A 22,807-nucleotide genomic window follows, 5' to 3' on the forward strand; every position below is an offset into this window, starting at 1 on the left:
ACCCTAACCCTAACAGTAACCCTAACCCTTACCCTAACAGTAACCCTAACCCTAACCCTAACACTAACCCTTACCCTTACCCTAACCCTAACCCTAACCCTTACCCTTACCCTAACCCTAACACTAACCCTAACCCTTACCCTAACCCTAACACTAACCCTTACCCTTACCCTAACACTAACCCTTACCCTTACCCTAACCCTAACACTAACCCTAACCCTAACACTAACCCTAACACTAACCCTAACCCTTACCCTAGCCCTAACACTAACCCTAACCCTAACACTAACCCTAACACTAACCCCTAACCCTAACCCTTACCCTAACCCTAACACTAACCCAAACACTAACCTAACACTAACCCTAACCCTAACCCTTACCCTAACACTAACCTAACACTAACCCTAACACTAACCCTAACCCTAACCCTTACCCTAACCCTAACACTAACCCAAACACTAACCTAACACTAACCCTAACCCTAACCCTTACCCTAACACTAACCTAACACTAACCCTAACACTAACCCTAACCCTTACCCTAACCCTAACACTTACCCTAACACTAACCCTAACCCTTACCCTAACCCTTACATCCAGTCTCATTGTTTAGATTTGTGAACTTCCCATGTTAGAAATGGAGATTTCAGTTGTTCCAGTTTCAGTTCTTGCATCTGTTGGGAAAGTAATTTCTGGCTACTGATGCCTTGTTCCCTGAATAAACTCATAATATATAACTTTTCAAAAGTGACTATTAGTCATTTTCACTTTGTCTTTTCTAATTTATCCTTTTTGGGGTTTCCATGTGTGTTGCATGAATGTACACTTTGTGTGCACATAGGACCACAGTAGTGTAGACCTCTACTTACACTCACAACACGTGGCAGTGTCACGCGAAAGTGAACATTTCTCCAAGCAAATGAGTCTTCTCCATGTCCTCTGTACTCCCTCATACTAACACTGCATTGTCCAGAGGATTGTCAAGCACACACAATCAGCTGTTGTTCCATGTTGGACCAGCAGGTGTAAAGTCTTATGTATACACCTCTCAAAGGACACTGGGTTCAAAGTTCAATGAAGCTGAATTTTGGAGTTAGGACTGCATTCTTCAGCGTGGGAGTCTAGATGTGGGAGTCTAGATGTGGGAGTCTAGATGTGGGAGTCTAGATGTGGGAGTCCAGATTACAGAAACACCTGTTTCAACACTACGAGAACAAAAACATCTGTCTCAATTAAAGACCACGACAACAAAAACATCTGTCTCCGACAAACGAGAACAAAAACATCTGTCTCCATTCAACACCATGAGAACAACAAACATCTGTCCCCATTCAACACCATGAGAACAAAAACATCTGTCTCCGACACATGAGAACAAAAACATCTGTCTCCATTCAACACATGAGAACAAAAACATCTGTCTCTATTCAACAGCATGAGAACAAAAACATCTGTCTCTATTCAACACCATGAGAACAAAAACACCTGTCTCCATTCAACACCATGAGAACAAAAAACATCTGTCCCCATTCAACACCATGAGAACAAAAACATCTGTTTCCATTCAACACCATGAGAACAAAAAACATCTGTCCCCATTCAACACCATGAGAACAAAAACATCTGTCTCCGAAACATGAGAAAAAAAACATCTGTCTCCATTCAACATCATGAGAACAAAAACATCTGTCTCTATTCAACAGCATGAGATCAAAAACATCTGTCTACATCAAACACCAAGAGAACAAAAACATCTGTCCCCATTCAACACCAAGAGAACAAAAACATCTGTCTCCATTCAACACCATGAAAACAAAAACATCTGTCCCCATTCAACACCATGAGAACAAACACACCTGTCTCCATTCAACACCATGAGAACAAAAAACATCTGTCTCCATTCAACACCAAGAGAACAAAAACATCTGTCTCCATTCAACACCATGAGAACAAAAACATCTGTCTCCATTCAACACCATGAGAACAAAAACATCTGTCTCCATTCAACAGCAATCAGAACAAAAAGATCTGTCTCCATCGAACACCAGGAGAACAAAAACATCTGTCTCCATTCAACACCATGAGAACAAAAACATCTGTCTCCATTCAACAGCAATCAGAACAAAAAGATCTGTCTCCATCGAACACCAGGAGAACAAAAACATCTGTTTCCATTCAACACCATGAGAACAAAAACATTTGTCCCCATTCAACACCATGAGAACAAAAAGATCTGTCTACATCAAACACAACGAGAACAAAAACATCTGTCTCCATTCAACACCATGAAACAAAAACATCTGTCCCCATTCAACACCATGAGAACAAAAACACCTGTCTCCATTCAACACCATGAGAACAAAACACATCTGTCCCCATTCAACACCATGAGAACAAAAAACATCTGTCCCCTTTCAACACCATGAGAACAAAAACATCTGTCTCCGACACATGAGAACAAAAACATCTGTCCCCATTCAACACCATGAGAACAAAAACATCTGTCTCAATTAAAGACCACGACAACAAAAACATCTGTCTCCGACAAACGAGAACAAAAACATCTGTCTCCATTCAACACCATGAGAACAAAAACATCTGTCTCCATTCAACACCAAGAGAACAAAAACATCTGTCTACATTCAACACCATGAGAACAAAAACATCTGTCTACATTCAACACCAAGAGAACAAAAACATCTGTCTACATTCAACACCATGAGAACAAAAACACCTGTCTCCATTCAACACCAAGAGAACAAAAACATCTGTCTCCATTCAACACCATGAGGTCAAAAACATCTGTCTACATTCAACACCATGAGAAAAAACATCTGTCTACATTCAACACCAAGAGAACAAAAACATCTGTCTACATTCAACACCATGAGAACAAAAACATCTGTCTACATTCAACACCAAGAGAACAAAAACATCTGTCTCCATTCAACACCATGAGAACAAAAACATCTGTCTCCATTCAACACCATGAGAACAAAAACATCTGTCTCCATTCAACACCAAGAGAACAAAAACATCTGTTTCCATTCAACACCAAGAGAACAAAAACATCTGTCCCCATTCAACACCATGAGAATGATGCTAACAGAAGCTGTTTAGCATTAATTTGAATGCCCTATAAGAGGTTGTGAAGTAGTAACTAATTCGTAATAGTATAGTTATAGTATGGTAATATTATAGTTCCAGTATAGAAATAGAGGTAGTAGTAGTATAGTTACAGTTTATTAATAGAGGTAGTTATAGTTTAATTCCTGTATAGTAATAAAGGTAGTAATAGTATAGTTACAGAATTGTAATATTATAGTTCCAGTATAGAAATAGAGGTAGTAATAGTATAGTTACAGTATTGTAATAGAGGTAGTAATAGTATAGTTACAGTACAATAACATAGTTAGTAATATAGTTCCTGTATAGTAATAGAGGTAGTAATAGAATAGTTCCAGTATGGTAATAGAGTCAGAATCATGTACAGCACCGACAGACAACTCCTGAACATCAACAGATTCAGGGCTAAAAGCAGCAGCACCACCACCAATTCCATCATGGAGCTGCAGTATGCTGATGACAACGCCCTCGTGGCCCAGTCAGAAGAGGACCTACAGTGCATTCTGGATGCTTCTGCCAAGGCATACAAGCAGCTTGGTCTGGCCGTTAGCATAAAAAAGACCCAGATCCTCTACCAGCCACCACCCAACACGAATAACCCTGCTCCACACCCAACTATCTATGTTGACGAAACCAGACTGGAAAATGTGGACCACTTTAAATATCTCGGAAGCCTCCTATCCTTCAAAGCTCACATTGATGAGGAAATACACCACCACCTCTGTTGTGCCAGTGGGGTTTTCTAAAGACTGAGGAAAGGGGTCTTTGAAAACCCGGACCTCCAGGTCAGGACGAAAATTCTGTTCTACAGAATGGTAGTGTTGCCAACCCTACTGTATGGATCAGAATCCTGGACCACATACAGCAGGCACCTGAAGGCACTAGAGGCACATCATCAGAAGTACCTCCGAAAAATTCTCAAGATCACCTGGGAAGATAGACGCACCAACACCAGCATCCTGGAGGAGGCTAACATTCCCGCTATCACTGCCACCATCGACCAACACCAGCTCAGATGGACTAGCCATGTCATCCGTATGCCTGACTCTCGCCTTCCAAAACAAGTCCTATACTCCCAGCTTCTCACAGGAAACGTGCCCCGGGAGGTCAAAAGAAAAGGTATAAGGATAACATCCAAGCGAACATCCAAAAAATGCCACATAGACCCTAAGACCTGGGAGGACACAGCAACCAACAGGGGGACCTGGAGAAAACTTGTCCGGGAAGGAGCTGCACTATATAATAACGATCTCCACTGTGCTGCAGAAGACAAGCGCAGACTCAGAAAGGAGGGAGTTTCCACCAAAAAGGCCCAAACCAATCCCACGACTACCACCACCCACCCCTGCCCACACTGCACCAAAATATGCAGCTCCAGGATCGGCCTCTTCACCCACCTGAAGACCCACAAGGACCAAGCAGGAGGACAGTCACACTCGACCCTGAGTGACCGCCGATGAAGATGATGAAAGGGAGTAATAGTATAGTTACAGTATAATAATAGGGGTAGTAATAGTTTAGTTACAATATAGTAATAGGTAACAATAGTATGGTTCCAGTATAGTAATAGAGGTAGTAATATCGTAGTTCCAGTATAGTAATATAGGTAGTAATATTATAGTCCCAGTATAGCAATAGAGGTAGTAGTAGTGTAGTTCCAGTATAGCAATAGAGGTAGTAATAGTATAGTTACAGTATAGTAAGATAGATAGTAATAGTATAGTTACAGTATAGTAATAGAGGTAGTAATAGTGTAGTTACAGTATAGTAATAGTGTAGTTGCAGTATAGTAAGATAGATAGTAATAGTGTAGTTACAGTATAGTAATAGAGGTAGTAATAGTGTAGTTACAGTATAGTAATAGAGGTAGTAATAGTGTAGTTGCAGTATAGTAAGATAGATAGTAATAGTATAGTTACAGTATAGTAATAGAGGTAGTAATAGTGTAGTTACAGTATAGTAATAGTGTAGTTGCAGTATAGTAAGATAGATGGTAATAGTATAGTTACAGTATAGTAATAGATATTTAATAATAGTGTAGTTACAGTATAGTAATAGAGGTAGTAATAGTATAGTTACAGTATAGTAATAATGTAGTTACAGTATAGAAATAGAGGTAGTAATAGTGTAGTTACAGTATAGTAAGAGAGGTAGTAATAGTATAGTTACAGTATAGTAATAGAGGTAGTAATAGTGTAGTTACAGTATAGTAAAATAGGTAGTAATAGTATAGTTACAGTATAGTAATAGAGGTAGTAATAGGGTAGTTACAATATAGCAATAACAGTAGTAATAGCGTAGTTACAGTATAGTAATATAGGTAGTAATAGTATAGTTACACTATAGTAATAGAGATAGTAATCATGGTAATAGTGAGAACAACAGTAAATGTAATAGTCACAGCAGACATTATATAGTAATAGCATATCATTTAATATGCTAATAACTACAGAGCCCATCTATATTACTGGTCATAGTTGTACCTAGACCTCCTGTTTCCAGTTTCTTGGCCCAGTCTGTCTTCTTCTATCAGTGGAGACATCACTTTCTCTGCTGCGTCAATCAGGACACTGAATGTTGGCTCCACGATGAAGTCTATGAAACCTACACACATGGGGGACACATGGAGGACAGTGAGAGTGAGCAAAGTCACAATGAATATATGCTAGATACCTACATGTACAAACCCCAATTCCAGTGAAGTTGGGACGTTGTGTAAAACGTAAATAAAAACAGAATACAACGATTAGCAAATCCTTTTCCACCTATATTCAGTTGAATACACTACAAAGACAAGATATTTAATGTTCAAACTGATAAACTTTATTGTTTTTTTGCAAATATTCCCTCATGTTGAATGTGATGCCTGCAACACGCTCCAAAGAAGCTGGGACAGGGGCATGTTCACCACTGTGTTACACCACCTTTCCTTTTAACAACACTCAATAAGCGTTTGGGAACTGAGGACACTACTTGTTGAAGCTTTGTAGGTGGAATTCTTTCCCATTCTTGCTGATGTACGACTTCAGTAGCTTAACAGTCCGGGGTCTCCGTTGTCGTATTTTGCGCTTCATAATGCGCCACACATGTTCAATGGGAGACAGGTCTGGACTGCAGGCAGGCCAGTCCAGTACCCGCACTCTTTTACTACGAAGCCCCGCTGGTGTAACACGTGCAGAATGTGGCCTGGCATTGTCTTGCTGAAATAAGCAGGGACGTCCCTGGAAAAGACGTCGCTTGGATGGCAGCACATGTTGCTGCAAAACCTGTACGTACCTTTCAGCATGAATGGTGCCTTCCCAGATGTGCAAGTTACCCATGATGCCATGGGCACTAACACCCCCCCATACCACCACAGATGCTGGCTTTTGGACTCTGCGCTGATAACAATCTGGATAGTCCTTTTCCTCTTTAGCCCGGAGGACACGACATCCATGATTTCCAAAAACAATGTGAAATGTGGACTCGTCAGACCACAGCACACTTGTCCACTTTGCGTCAGTCCATCTCAGATGAGCTCAGGCCAGAGAAGCCGGCGGTGTTTCTGGGTGGTGTTGATATCTGGCTTTGGCTTTGCACGGTAGAGTTTAACTTGCACTTGTAGATGTAGCGACCAACTGTGTTAACTGACCATGGTTTTCCCAAGTGCTCCTGAGCCCACGTGGTCATATCCTTTACACAATGATGTCGGTTTTTAATGCAGTGGCGCCTGAGGGATCGAAGGTCACGGGCATTCAATGTTGGTTTTCGGCCTTGCAGCTTACATGCAGAGATTTCTCGGGATTCTCTGAATCTTGTGATGATATTATGGACTGGAGATGATGAAATCCCTAAATTCCTTGCAGTTGTACGTTGAGAAACGTTGTTCTTAAACTGTTGGACTATTTGCTCACACAGTTGTTCACAAAGTGGTGACCCTCGCCCCATCCTTGCTTGTGAACGACTGAGCCTTTCAGGGATGCTCCTTTTCTACCCCATCATGACACTCACCTGTTTCCAGTTAACCTGTTCACCTGTGGAATGTTCCAGACAGGTGTTTTTTGAGCATTCCTCAACTTTCCCAGTCTTTTGTTGCCCCTGTCCCAGCTTCTTTGGAGCGTGTTGCAGGTATCAAATTCAAAATGAGTGAATATTTGCAAAAAACAATAAAGTTGATCAGTTTGAACATCAAAAATCTTGTCTTTGTAGTGTATTCAATTGAATATAGGTGGAAAAGGATTTGCAAATCATTGTATTCTGTTTTTATTCACGTTTTACACAACGTCCCAACTTTATTGGAATTGGGGTTTGTACTTGATAAACATGAATTCATAAAATGAGTATGTGGAGGATAGACTTGATATTTCCCAAGATTAGAACTGAGGTTGGTGCATCAACAGCACTTCAGACTCACAATCAGGATCAGGTTTATTGACCATGTGGGTTTGCACAAACATGGAATTTGACTCCAGTTACATGGTTCTCTCAGTGTACTTAACATAGAATAACAACACTACAACACAATTACTACTACTACTACTACTACTACTACTACTATTACTTTCAGCTGCTCCCGTTAGGGGGCGCCACAGCGGATCATCCACTTCTATCTCTTCCTGTCTTCTGCATCTTCCTCTGTCACTCCAGCCACCTGCATGTCCTCCCTCACCACATCCATAAACCTCCTCTTTGGCCTTCCTCTTCTCCTCTTCCCTGGCAGCTCCATATTCAGCATCCTTCTCCCAGTATACCCAGCATCTCTCCTCCACACATGTCCAAACCATCTCCATCTTGTCTCTCTTGCTTTGTCTCTAAACTGTCCAACCTGAGCTGTCCCTCTAATATACTTGTTCCTAATCCTGTCCTTCTTCATCACTCCCAATGAAAATCTTATCATCTTCATCTCTGCCACCTCCAGCTCCTTCTCCTGTCTTTTCATCAGTGCCACTGTCTCCAAACCATATAACATAGCTGGTCTCACTACCATCTTGTAAACCTTCCCTTTAACTCTTGCTGGTACCCTATGGTCACAAATCACTCCTGACACTCTTCTCCACCCACTCCACCCTGCCTTCACTCTCTTCTTCACCTCTCTCCTGCACTCCCTGCTACTTTGGACAGTTGACCCCGAGTATTTAAACTCATCCATCTTTGTCACCTCCACTCCTTGCATCCTGACCATTCCACTGTCCTCCCTCTCATTCACACATATGTATTCCATCTTGCTCCTACTGACTTTCATTCCCCTTCTCTCCAGTGCATACCTCCACCTCTCCAGGCTCTCCTCAACCTGCTCCCAACTCTCACTACAGATCACAATGTCATCCACAAACATAATAGTCCACAGAGACTCCTGCTTGATCTCGTCCGTCAACCTGTCCATCACCATTGCAAACAAGAAAGGGCTAAGAGCCAATCCTTGATGTAGTCCCACCTCCACCTTGAACCCATCTGTCATTCCAACCACACACCTCACCACTGTCCCACTTCCCTCATACACATCCTGCACCACTCCTACATACTTCTCTGCAACTCCCGACTTCCTCATACAGTACCACACCTCCTCTCTCGGCACCCTGTCGTATGCTTTCTCTAAATCCACAAAGACACAATGTACCTCCTTCTGGCCTTCTCTATACTTCTCCATCAACACTCTCAAAGCAAACATCACATCTGTGGTGCTCTTTCATGGCATGAACATACTGCTGCTGCTGATCATCACCTCTCCTCTTAACCTAGCTTCTATTACTCTTTCCCATATCTTCATGCTGTGGCTGATCAACTTTATACCTCTGTAGTTGCTACAGTTCTGCACATCGCCCTTGTTCTTGAAAATCGGTACCAGTATGCTTCTTCTCCACTCCTCAGGCATCCTCTCACTTTCCAGGATTGTGTTAAACAATCTATAATGCTCAAAAAAATAAAGGGTACACCTAAAAACACAATATAGACCTCGATGAATGAAATATTTCAGCTGAAAATCTTTATTTATTAGACAGAGGAATGTGTTTAGAGCAAAATAACCTAAGAATGATCAATGGAAATCAAAATCATTAGCCCATTAAGGTCTGGATTCAGAATCATACTCAAAATCAAAGTGGAAAATGAGAACATAGGCTGATCCAACTTCTGTGGAAATTCGTCAAGACGATTCAAAATGAGGCTCAGTAGTGTGTGTGGCCTCCACGTGCCTGTATGCACTCCCTACAACATCTGGGCATGCTCCTGATGAGACGACGGATGGTCCCCATGAGGGATCTCCTCCCAGACCTGGATCAGGGCATCGGTCAACTCCTGGACAGTCTGTGGTGCGACATCGCGTTGGCGGATGGTACGAGACATGATGTCCCAGAGGTGCTCGATTGGATTCAGGTCTGGGGAACGTGCAGGCCAGTCCATAGCATCAATGCCCTCGACATACAGGAACTGCTGACACACTCTGGCCACATGAGGACGAGCATTGTCATGCATGAGCAGGAACCCAGGGCCCACTGCACCAGCATATGGTCTGACAATGGGTCTGAGGATCTCATCCTGGTACCTAATGGCAGTCACGGTACCTCTGGCTAGCACGTAGAGGTCTGTGCGGCCCTCCAAGGATATGCCTCCCCAGACCATCACTGACCCACCGCCAAACCGGTCATGCTGGAGGATGTTGCAGGCAGCAGAACGTTCTCCACAGCGTCTCCAGACTCTCTCACGTCTGTCACATGTGTTCAGTGTGAACCTGCTCTCATCTGTGAAGAGCACAGGGCGCCAATGGCGAATCTGCCAACCAAGATGTTCTCTGGCAAAGGTCAATCGGGCTGCACGGTGTTGGGCTGTGAGCACAGGCCCCAATTGTGGACGTCGGGCCCTCATACCATCCTCATGCATTCTGTTTCTCACTGTTTGAGCAGAAACCTGCACATTAGTGGCCTGTTGAAGGTCGTTTTGTAGGGCTCCGGCAGTGCTCCTCCTGTTCCTCCTTGCACAAAGGACCAGATAGCGGTCCTGCTGCGGGGTTGTTGTCCTCCTGTGGCCCCCTCCACGTCTCCTGGTGTACTGGCCTGTCTCCTGGTACCTCCTCCATGCTCTGGACACTGTGCTGGGAGACACCTCAAATCTTCTTGCCACAGCACGCATTGATGTGCCATCCTGGATGAGCTGCACTACCTGAGCAACTTCTGTAGGTTGCAGATACCGCCTCATGCCACCTCTAGTGGTGAGGGCACTAGCAACATGAAAAACTAACCAAAGATCGGCCAGAGAAGATGAGGACAGGCAAATGGTCTGTGGCCACCACCTTCAAATCCATTCCTTTTATAGGGGTTGTCTTGCAAATTGTCTAATTTCCACCTGGTGGAAATTAGACAATTTACCAACAGGTGAAATTGATTCACAAATCAGTGTTGCTTCCTAACTGGACAGGTTGATATCTCAAAAGTGTGATTGACTTGGAGCTACATTGCATTGCTTATGTGTTCCCTTTATTTTTTTGAGCAGTGTAGTTAGAAACCCCACTGCCGTCTCTCCTAAACATATCCATGCCTCCACAGGTATGTCATCAGGACCAACTGCCTTTCCACTCTTCATCCTCTTCATAGCTGCCCTCACTTCCTCCTTGTTAATCCACTGAACTTCCTGATTCACTATCCCCACATCATCCAACCTTCTCTCTCTCCCATTTTCTTCATTCATCAGCCCCTCAAAGTACTCCTTCCACCTTCTCAGCACACTCTCCTCGCTTGTCAGCACATTTCCATCTCTATCCTTGATCGCCCTAACTTGCTGCACATCCTTCCCAGCTCGGTCTCTCTGTCTAGCCAATCGGTACAAGTCCTTTTCTCCTTCCTTAGTGTCTAACCTGTCATACAACTCACCATACGCCTTTTCCTTTGCCTTTGCCACCTCTCTCTTTGCTTTACGCTGCATCTCCTTATACTCCTGTCTACTTTCTTCATCTCTCTTACTATCCCACTTCTTCTTTGCCAACCTCTTCCTCTGTATAATTTGCTGTACTTCCTCATTCCACCACCAAGTCTCCTTGTCTTCCTTCCTCTGTCCTGATGACACACCAAGTACCTTCCTAGCTGTCTCCCTCACTATTTCTGCAGTGGTTGTCCAGCCATCTGGCAACTCTTCCCTACCACCCAGTGCCTGTCTTAACTCCTGCCTGAACTCCCCACAACAGTCTTCCTTCTTCAACTTCCACCATTTGATCTTCGGCTCTGCCTTCACTCGCTTCCTCTTCTTGGTCTCTAAAGTCATCCTACAGACCACCATCCGATGCTGCCTAGCTACGTTCTCCCCTGTCACCACCTTGCAGTCTCCAATCCCTTTCAGATCGCGCCTCCTGCATAAGATATAGTCCACCTGTGTGCACTTTCCTCCACTCTTGTACCTCACCCTGTGTTCCTCCCTCTTCTTGAAATATGTATTCACCACAGCCATTTCCATCCTTTTCACAAAATCCATCACCATCTGTCCTTCCACCTTTCTCTCCTTGACACCATATCTACCCTTCATATCCTCATCACCTCTTGTTTCCTTCAACAAAATACCCATTGAAGTCCGCTCCAATCACCAGTCTCTCCTCCTTGGGTACCCTCTCCACCACGTCATCCAACTCACTCCAGAATTCTTCTTTCTCGTCCATCTCACACCCCAACTTGTGGGACATATGCGCTGATAACATTCATCAACACACCTTCGATTTTCAGCTTCATACTCATCACTCTGTCTGACACTCTCTTCACCTCCATCACACTCTTGACATACTCTTCCTTCAGAATTACCCCTACCCCATTTCTCCTCCCATTCGCACCATGGTTTGAACCCACCTCCGATGCTCCTGGGCTTACTGCATTTGAGTAACTTTGCAGTCAATCAAAATGAGTTTTGCTTGACTGCAAAGTTAATTTGCAATTTTTAGGGTTTTATGTTCAGCCAGTTGCATGTCAGAAGGCTAAGCTATATGGGACATTTAAACCAAATGATAAAATACATTGAACCTTTATTTTTTTTATTAAGTGTCCCACACAGCCATTAAGTTGTTCTTTCCAAGCCTGTGAAAAAGGCTGTTGTGAGTTAGCCGTATGGTAGCTTACTTTTAAAAATATAATCAGAATGCATTATCTTGCTTGACATAATGCTATGATGGCTGAGCAACTTTTTGATGACTTTTTGGGGGGTTTATGTGGACCAAATTGTATGCGAGAAGGCTATATGGGAGATGCAACAATATAATCGAAGATATTTTATTTATTTTTTAGATTAAATAAAAGCATCTATGTCCGGTCCTTGATGCGCTTCTCATTTCCCAGTGTGGCCCTTAGTGAAACTGAGTTGCCTATGCACTTGGATTATGGAAGTTCTGCTCTGTGATTGGCTGACAGTGGAACTTACCTATTTGTGATTGGCTGACAGTGGAACTTACCTATTTGTGATTGGGCAATCATGGTGGCTTTGCGGTCACAGAGAGGGGAGAAAGGAAGGCCAAGCTCCATCTCTTTATCACCCTGGAAACCCCACATCACCATGGAAACACTGTCATTATACTATGAGATTTCAGACAGTACAGTTCCTGAGTGTGTGTGTGTGTGTGTGAGCGTGCCTGTCTAAAGAACTCCTCCATCAGACTCTGTGTCCAGCGGTAATGCAGTGGCCAGGTCTTGGCTGGGTGGCTGATGTCAGCAGCGTGGAGCATCAGTGAGAGAGCCTTAGCCTTGTCCACCCTGAATGAGAGACACACACAAAGATGGAAAGACAGAGACACTTTGAGAGACTCTCAGAGGGAGACTTAGAGACACATAGAGAGACACTTAGAGAGACACTTACAGAGACAATTAGAGAGACACTTAGAGAGACAATTAGAGAGACACTTACAGAGACATTTAGAGAGACACTCAAAGAGACACCCAGAGAAAAACTTAGAGACACTTTGACAGACACAGAGAGGCACTTAGACACTTAGAGAGACACTTAGAGACACTCTGAGAAATACTTAGAGAGACACTTAGATACTTAAAGACACAGACAGACATTAAGAGAGACACTTTGAGAGACACTTACAGAGACAATTAGAGAGACACTCAGAGAAAAACTTAGATAGACACTTTGACAGACACAGAGAGACACACACTTAGAGAGACATGCAGAGAGACACTTAGATACTTAAAGACACAGACAGACATTAAGAAAGACACTTTGACAGACACCCAGAGAGACACTTAGATACTTAAAGACACAGACATATATTAAGAGAGACACTTTGAGGGACACTTAAAGATACACTTAGAGAGACACTTAGACACTTACAGAGACACTCAGAGAGACACATACACTTAAAGACACACTTAGAGAGACAACTAGGGGGACACTTAGAGACACTTAGAAAGATGCTTACAGAGACACTTAGACACTGAGAGACACACTCAGACATACACTTAGAGACACATTTAGAGACACTCAGAGCGACACTTAGAGTGACACTTAGAGAGACATTCAGAGAGACACTTAGAGAGAAACTTAGAGACACTTAGAGACACAGAGACACTTAGAGATACACTTAGAGAGACACTCAGAGAGAAACTTAGAGACAAACTTAGAGACAAACTTAGAGAGACACTTAACGACACATTTAGAGAGACATTTAGAGAGACACAGAGCGAGAGAGACACTTAGAGAGACACTTAAAGAGACACTCAGAGATACATTTACAGAGACCCTTACAGAGACACAGAGACACTTAGAGAGACACTCAGAGTTACAAGTAGAGACACACTTAGAGAGACACTTAGAGAGACACTCAGAGAGAAACTTAGAGACAAACTTAGAGACAAACTTAGAGAGACACTTAACGACACATTTAGAGAGACATTTAGAGAGACACAGAGCGAGAGAGACACTTAGAGAGACACTTAAAGAGACACTCAGAGATACATTTACAGAGACACTTACAGAGACACAGAGACACTTAGAGAGACACTCAGAGTTACAAGTAGAGACACACTTAGAGAGACACTTAGAGAGACACTCAGAGAGACACTTAGAGACACATATAGAGAGACACTTAGAGAGACACTCAGACAGACACTTAGGGAGACACTCAGAGAGACACAGAGACACACTCAGAGAGACATTTAGAGAGAAAGGTAGAGCGACACTTAGAGACACACTTAGAGAGACACTTAGAGCCACATGTATAGAGACACAGAGACACTTAGAGACACACTTAAAGAGACATGACGATGATTTAAAGAGGATGACAGAGAAGCAGAGAGTATGACAGGAAAAAATGGAAAGAGGATGAGGGAGAAGCAGAGAGTATGACAGGAAAAGAAAATGGAAAGAGGATGACAGAGAAGCAGAGAGTATGACAGGAAAAGAAAATGGAAAGAGGATGACAGAGAAGCAGAGAGTATGACAGGAAAAGAAAATGGAAGGAGGATGACAGAGAAGCAGAGAGTATGACAGGAAAAAATGGAAAGAGGATGAAAGAGAAGCAGAGAGTATGACAGGAAAAGAAAATGGAAGGAGGATGAAAGAGAAGCAGAGAGTATGACAGGAAAAGAAAATGGAAAGAGGATGACAGAGAAGCAGGGAGTATGACAGGAAAAGAAAATGGAAAGAGGATGACAGAGAAGCAGGGAGTATGACAGGAAAAGAAAATGGAAAGAGGATGAAAGAGAAGCAGAGAGCATGACAGGAAAAGAAAATGGAAAGAGGATGACAGAGAAGCAGGGAGTATGACAGGAAAAGAAAATGGTAGGAGGATGACAGAGAAGCAGAGAGTATGACAGGAAAAAAATGGAAAGAGGATGAAAGAGAAGCAGAGCATGACAGGAAAAGAAAATGGTAGGAGGATGACAGAGAAGCAGAGAGTATGACAGGAAAAAAATGGAAAGAGGATGAAAGAGAAGCAGAGCATGACAGGAAAAGAAAATGGTAGGAGGATGACAGAGAAGCAGAGTATGACAGGAAAAGAAAATGGAAAGAGGATGACAGAGAAGCAGAGAGTATGACAGGAAAAGAAAATGGAAAGAGGATGACAGAGAAGCAGAGAGTATGACAGGAAAAGAAAATGGAAAGAGGATGACAGAGAAGCAGAGAGTATGACAGGAAAAGAAAATGGAAAGAGGATGACAGAGAAGCAGAGAGTATGACAGGAAAAGAAAATGGAAGGAGGATGACAGAGAAGCAGAGAGTATGACAGGAAAAGAAAATGGAAAGAGGATGACAGAGAAGCAGAGCATGACAGGAAAAGAAAATGGTAGGAGGATGACAGAGAAGCAGAGTATGACAGGAAAAGAAAATGGAAGGAGGATGACAGAGAAGCAGAGAGTATGACAGGAAAAGAAAATGGAAGGAGGATGACAGAGAAGCAGAGAGTATGACAGGAAAAGAAAATGGAAGGAGGATGACAGAGAAGCAGAGTATGACGGGAAAAGAAAATGGAAGGAGGATGACAGAGAAGCAGAGAGTATGACAGGAAAAGAAAATGGAAGGAGGATGACAGAGAAGCAGAGAGTATGACAGGAAAAGAAAATGGAAGGAGGATGACAGAGAAGCAGACAGTATGACAGGAAAAGAAAATGGAAGGAGGATGACAGAGAAGCAGAGTATGACAGGAAAAGAAAATGGAAGGAGGATGACAGAGAAGCAGAGAGTATGACAGGAAAAGAAAATGGAAGGAGGATGACAGAGAAGCAGAGTATGACAGGAAAAAACAGAGGTATGGCGGAAGAGTGAAAGACAGAAACCATGTAGGCTTTACAGTAACCAGCAGGCGGCTCAGGGTTCAGGAGAAGCCCATGGCTCTGGACTGATGGTCCATACACACCCGTGTTTCTGGCTCAGGGCGGTCCTCATGGTCTTGACCTGCTGGAAGTGACAGGACATATCTGTGCACATCACCATCTCTACCACCAGAGACCGCAGCTCCCTGACAAAAAACACAACATGTGATCAATAAACAATATACAGGACAATGAATACACACCCTCGTTAATTACTCATTAACAATTTATTACAGAATCAAAAGCTACTTCATGATCAGCTGTTCTTCCCTCCCTAAGGATAGGTGTGGGTATATGCTGTATGTATATGATATGTTGTGTCTGTTGGTATTTCATGATCAGCTGTTCTTCCCTCCCTAAGGATCGGTGTGGGTACATACCTATGTATATGATATGTGTTTCTGTTGGTATTTCATGATCAGCTGTTCTTCCCTCCCTAAGGATCGGTGTCGGTACATACGTATGTATACGATATGTATTTCTGTTGGTATTTCATGATCAGCTGTTCTTCCCTCCCTAAGCATCGGTGTGGGCACATACGTATGTATACGATATGTATTTCTGTTGGTATTTCATGATCAGCTGTTCTTCCCTCCCTAAGGATCGGCGTGGGTACATACATATGTATATGATATGTGTTTCTGTTGGTATTTCATGATCAGCTGTTCTTCCCTCCCTAAGGATCGGTGTCGGTACATACGTATGTATATGATATGTTGTTTCTGTTGGTATTTCATGATCAGCTGTTCTTCCCTCCCTAAGGATCGGTGTCGGTACATACGTATGTATATGATATGTTGTTTCTGTTGGTATTTCATGATCAGCTGTTCTTCCCTCCCTAAGGATCGGTGTCGGTACATACGTATGTATATGATATGTTGTTTCTGTTGGTATTTCATGATCAGCTCTTCTTCCCTCCCTAAGGATCAGTGTGGGTACATACGTATGTATACGATATGTATTTCTGTTGGTATTTCATGATCAGCTGTTCTTCCCTCCCTAAGGATCGGCGTGGGTACATACATATGTATATGATATGTGTTTCTGTTGGTATTTCATGATCAGCTGTTCTTCCCTCCCTAAGCATCGGTGTGGGTACATACGTATGTATACGATATGTATTTCTGTTGGTATTTCATGATCAGCTGTTCTTCCCTCCCTAAGGATCGGCGTGGGTACATACATATGTATATGATATGTGCTTCTGTTGGTATTTCATGATCAGCTGTTCTTCCCTCCCTAAGCATCGGTGTGGGTACATACGTATGTATATGATATGTTGTTTCTGTTGATATTTCATGATCAGCTGTTCTTCCCTCCCTAAGGATCAGTGTGGGTACATAAGTATGTATATGATATGTGTTTCTGTTGGTATTTCATGATCAGCTGTTCTTCCCTCCCTAAGGATCGGTGTGGGCACATACGTATGTATATGATATGTGTTTCTGTTGGTATTTCATGATCAGCTGTTCTTCCCTCCCTAAGGATTAGTGTGGGTACATAAGTATGTATATGATATGTGTTTCTGTTGGTATTTCATGATCAGCTGTTCTTCCCTCCCCAAGGATCGGTGTGGGCACATACGTATGTATATGATATGTGTTTCTGTTGGTATTTCATGATCAGCTGTTCTTCCCTCCCTAAGGATCGGTGTGGGCACATACGTATGTATATGATATGTGTTTCTGTTGGTATTTCATGATCAGCTGTTCTTCCATCCCTAAGGATCGGTGTGGGCACATACGTATGTATATGATATGTGTTTCTGTTGGTATTGCATGATCAGCTGTTCTTCCCTCCCTAAGCATCGGTGTGGGTACATACGTATAGTATATGATATGTATTTCTGTTGGTATTTCATGATCAGCTGTTCTTCCCTCCCTAAGGATCGGTGTGGGTACATACGTATGTATATGATATGTGTTTCTGTTGGTATTTCATGATCAGCTGTTCTTCCCTCCGTAAGGATCGGTGTGGGTACATAAGTATGTATATGATATGTTGTTTCTGTTGGTATTTCATGATCAGCTGTTCTTCCCTCCCTAAGCATCGGTGTGGGTACATAAGTATGTATATGATATGTGTTTCTGTTGGTATTTCATGATCAGCTGTTCTTCCCTCCCTAAGGATCGGTGTGGGTACATACGTATGTATATGATATGTTGTTTCTGTTGGTATTTCATGATCAGCTGTTCTTCCCTCCCTAAGGATCGGTGTGGGTACATAAGTATGTATATGATATGTTGTTTCTGTTGGTATTTCATGATCAGCTGTTCTTCCCTCCCTAAGGATCGGTGTGGGTACATACGTATGAATATGATTTGTGTTTCTGTTGGTATTTCATGATCAGCTGTTCTTCCCTCCCTAAGGATCGGTGTGGGTACATACTGTATGATGTGTTGTGTCTGTTGGTAGGGTGATTTTATTTAAATCAACATGGCGATGGATGAGTCTTGAAAAAAGAATCTATAATATCTGTCACGCCAGGGCATAGACATCATCACCATCTACTGTAAGGTGGACAAGCTTGCTTCGTATTTTCATTTCATATCAACTTTTAACAAGCTTCTTTCAAATCATATATGCACTGATAAATTATTGAGCCAATTTTAAAAGTTTATTTCACTTGATTAATTTCAGTAATCATTTAACAATGAATTAAATCTTAAAACAGCATACTTTTTCAGAGGTTTTCCTTGACTTATGTAAACTTTTAAATTGTCTTAAACATGTTAAGTTTTACTGACGACAGATTTAAATTTCTGAAAACAACAAATGATCTGCCAGTATGGAAAGAAACGTTCCCTCTAGCACCTTGAAACATGTTAACGTTGGGTACGAGACGAAATCACCAACCAATCTTGCCAACTTTGTTATTTTCAGGTGATATCACATTCCTTTCTACTGCTCACTGGTCAAGCCAGGTCAGCAGGTCATATTATTAACTTGCCCCAGAAGGGTGAATCAGGTCATCTGGACACAGCGTTTATTGACAGAAACGTTTCGTCATCATCTAGCGATCATCTAGCGACCTCTTCAGTCTCACCTGACTGCAGGTGTCCCCACCCTTATAAAGAATACACTGACTGCAGGTACCCCACCCTTATAAAGAATACAGTGACTGCAGGTATCCCCACCCTTATAAACAATACATTGACTGCAGGTATCCCACCCTTTTTAAGAATACATTGACTGCAGGTGTCCCCACCCTTATAAAGAATACAGTGGCATAACGACCACAACCAAGAGTTGGTTTCGTATGCAAATATGGGTGTGACCATTATCTAGAGTTACAAGGGCCATGTGTACTATTCACAGAGGATTTGAGAATGTTTGCAATCACAGCATTGTAAGATGGTAACAGATGTACTCATAGCACCCCCCCCCCCCCGGTTCAAGGATGGTCATGGTCATTCCCTCTTCACATAGATAGCCTCTTTGGCTCCCCGTTCAAACCAGTGTTCCTCCATATCAAGGATGTGCACATCCTCATCCTTGAAAGAGTGGCCACTGGCCTGTAGATAGTGTAGACTGTGGAGTCCTGGCCTGTAGATGGTGTAGACTGTGGAGTCCTGACCTGTAGATGGTGTAGACTGTGGAGTCCTGGCCTGTAGATGGTGTAGACTGTGGAGTCCTGGCCTGTAGATGGTGTAGACTGTGGAGTCCTGATCTGACGTGGTAGCTCTCCTGTGTTGTGTCATCCTCTTTGCCAGTGTCTATTTAGTTTCCCCAATGTACAAGTCATGGCAATCCTCCTGGCACTTACCAGTGTACATTATATTGCTGTTTGTGCCAGGGGACCCGATCCCTGGGGTGGACCAATTTCTGGGGCAGAGTGTTTTGGGGTTTGAAAGCAACTGAGATACACTGTTTAGAAAATACACGTCTCAACTGTTCCAACAATCCTGTCACATATGGATTAACCACTGGTTTAAGCTTAGACACCTGTTGTCTTTTTCCTGTCTTCGATCGGCTGGTGCACTGTTTGGGGGTCTTGCTGGCTTTGACAACCCCCCAGTTAGGATAACCACACTTAACCAGGGCCTGTTTAATGTGGGATTTATCCCCTTCCCCGGCTGCTGTGTCAGTGGGGACATTATCAGCTCGGTGGTCCAGCATCCTGATGACTCCTAGTTTGTGTTCCAGTGGATGATGGGAGTTAAACCTTAAGTACTGATCAGTATGTGTTGGTTTATGGTAAACATCAACAATCAAATGGCCCCCATCACCAATTGCAATTTCACAGTGTAAGAAGGCTAACCTGTCATGTTCCACATCCTACCTAGTGAACATGACGTGGTTGTCCACCGAGTTAATGTGGTCGGTAAAATGTGGTACATCCTGAGATTTAAATTTCTTCATCATCAGCGGTCACTCAGGGTCAAGCTGACAATGTCCCAAATGACACAGCGGCCGGGAAAGGGGAGAAATCCCACATTAAACAGGCCCTGGTTAAGTGTGGTTATCCTAGCTGGGTGTTTGTCAAAGCCAGGAAGACCCCAGTCAGTGCACTAGCTGATAGAAGAGAGGAGAAGGGCAACAACTGTCTAAGTGTAAACCAGCGGTGATTCTGTATGTGGTGGGAGTGTTGGAAAGCTGAGATGTGTATTTTCCAAACACTGCATCTAAGTTGCTTTCAAACCCCAAAACACGCTGCATCAGAAGTTGGTCCACCCTAAGGATCAGGTCCCCCGGCACAAACAGAGCAATATAGTGTAGCTGTTAAGTGCCAGGAGGATTGTCGTGACTTGTACATTGGGGAAACTAAACAGACGCCGGCCAAGAGGATGACACAACACAGGAGAGCTACCACGTCAGACCAGGACTCCACAGTCTACACCATCTACAGACCAGGACTCCACAGTCTACACCATCTACAGACCAGGACTCCACAGTCTACACCATCTACAGACCAGGACTCCACAATTTACACCATCTACAGGCCAGGACTCCACAGTCTACACCACCTACAGGCCAGGACTCCACAGTCTACACCATCTACAGGCCAGGACTCCACAGTCTACACCATCTACAGACCAGAACTCCACAGTCTACACCATCTACAGGCCAGGACTCCACAGTCGGCACCATCTACAGGCTAGGACGCCACAGTCTACACCATCTACAGACCAGGACTCCACAGTCTACACCATCTACAGACCAGGACTCCACAATTTACACCATCTACAGGCCAGGACTCCACAGTCGGCACCATCTACAGGCCAGGACGCCACAGTCTACACCATCTACAGACCAGGACTCCACAGTCTACACCATCTACAGACCAGGACTCCAGTCTACACCATCTAAAGGCCAGTGGCCACTCTTTCAGGGATGAGGATGTGTACATCCTTGATAGGGAGAAACGCTGGTTTGAACTGGGAGTCAAAGAAGCCATCTATGTGAAGAGGGAGTGACCATCCCTGAACTGAAGAGGGGCGGGGGGCCAAGTGTACATACAGTGCATCCTTAAAGTATTCCCACCCCTTCAATTTCCCCACATGTTTTTATGTTACAGCCTTATTCCAAAATGGATTAAATTCCTTTTTTTTCATCAATCTACACACAATACCCCATAATGACAAAGTGAAAAAGGTTTTGTAGAAATGTATTAAAAATAAAAAACTTAAATATTGCATGTACATAAGTATTCACACCCTTTGCTATGACACTCAAAATTGAGCTCAGGTTCATCCTGTTTCCACTGATCATCCTTGAGATTTTTCTACATCTTTTTTTTTACATAAATGTATTTCTAGCTTTCCCCTTATCCCACCCGATTAACCCAATGGCATATGGCCGGAACTCTTGTCGAATAACTCACCCGGCTCATGTTTCCACAGGAAGGAGATAGGCGTAACACCAGCTTCCTTCCAACTCGTATTGGCTGCTCTCGGTGTTTTACACGCTGAAGCCTCGCATGGATTGCATCACCTTCAGGCCGCGAAGGAGTCGCAGGGAGAATGCTTTCAGTTGATTGGCTGCAGGTGCCCGGGTGGGCCAGAGGGGTCGCTGGAGAACGACGAGTCCCCGAACACTACACTGATCTACACCCACTATCCCTTGGGTTAGGGTGGCCTAATGAATGTCTCACCCCGTGGACGCTCTGGCCGTGACTGGTTACGGCGAGTCTGGGATACACCAATCAGGCCTTTATGGTAGAGTGGCCAGACGGAAGCCTCTGCTCAGTAAAAGGCACATGACAGCCCGCTTGGAGTTTGCCAGAAAGCACCTAAAGGACTCTCAGACCATGAGAAACAAGATTCTCTGGTCTGATGAAACCAAGATTGAACTCTTTGGCCTGAATGCCAAACGTCACGTCTGGAAGAAACCAGGCACCTCTCATCACCTTGCTAATACCATCCCTACAGTGAAGCATGGTGGTGGCAGCATCATGCTGTGGGGATGTTCTTCAGCGGCAGGAACTGGGAGACTAGTCAGGATCGAGGGAAAGATGAATGGAGCAAAGTACAGAGAGATCCTTGATGAAAACCTGCTCCAGAGCGCTCAGGACCTCAGACTGGGGCGAAGGTTTACCTTTCAACACGACAACGACCCTAAGCACACAGCCCAGACAACAAAAGGAGTGGCTTCGGGACAAGTCTGTGAATGTCCTTGAGTGGCCCAGCCAGAGCCCGGACTTGAACCCCATTGAACATCTCTGGAAAGACCTGAAAATAGCTGTGCAGCGACGCTCCCCATCTAACCTTACAGAGCTGGAGAGGATCTGCAGAGAAGAATGGGAGAAATACCCCAAATATAGGTGTGTCAAGCTTGTAGCTTCATACCCAAGAAGACTTGAGGCTGTAATCGCTGCCAAGGGTGCCTCAACCAAGTACTGAGTAAAGGCTGTGAATACTTATGTACATGCAATATTTCAGTTTTTTATTTTTAATAATTTGCAAAAATTTCTACAAAACCTTT

At 43.5% G+C, this 22,807-nt stretch overlaps 1 protein-coding gene across 1 annotated transcript in view; it reads right to left on the minus strand.

Moving 5' to 3' along the window:
- pde1a (phosphodiesterase 1A, calmodulin-dependent) overlaps positions 1-22,807 on the minus strand; it is an 88,676-nt gene that overhangs the window by 12,434 nt on the left and 53,435 nt on the right. The window contains exons 9-12 of the mRNA XM_056288977.1: positions 15,928-16,029; positions 12,700-12,820; positions 12,523-12,604; positions 5,609-5,729 (exon numbers count right to left, since the gene is read on the minus strand). Of these exons, the coding sequence (XP_056144952.1) occupies positions 5,609-5,729; positions 12,523-12,604; positions 12,700-12,820; positions 15,928-16,029 (426 nt within the window). The remainder of the gene's footprint in view (positions 1-5,608; positions 5,730-12,522; positions 12,605-12,699; positions 12,821-15,927; positions 16,030-22,807) is intronic.

This window comes from Lampris incognitus, chromosome 11 (genome assembly GCF_029633865.1).
Source record: "Lampris incognitus isolate fLamInc1 chromosome 11, fLamInc1.hap2, whole genome shotgun sequence".
NCBI lineage: Eukaryota > Metazoa > Chordata > Actinopteri > Lampriformes > Lampridae > Lampris > Lampris incognitus.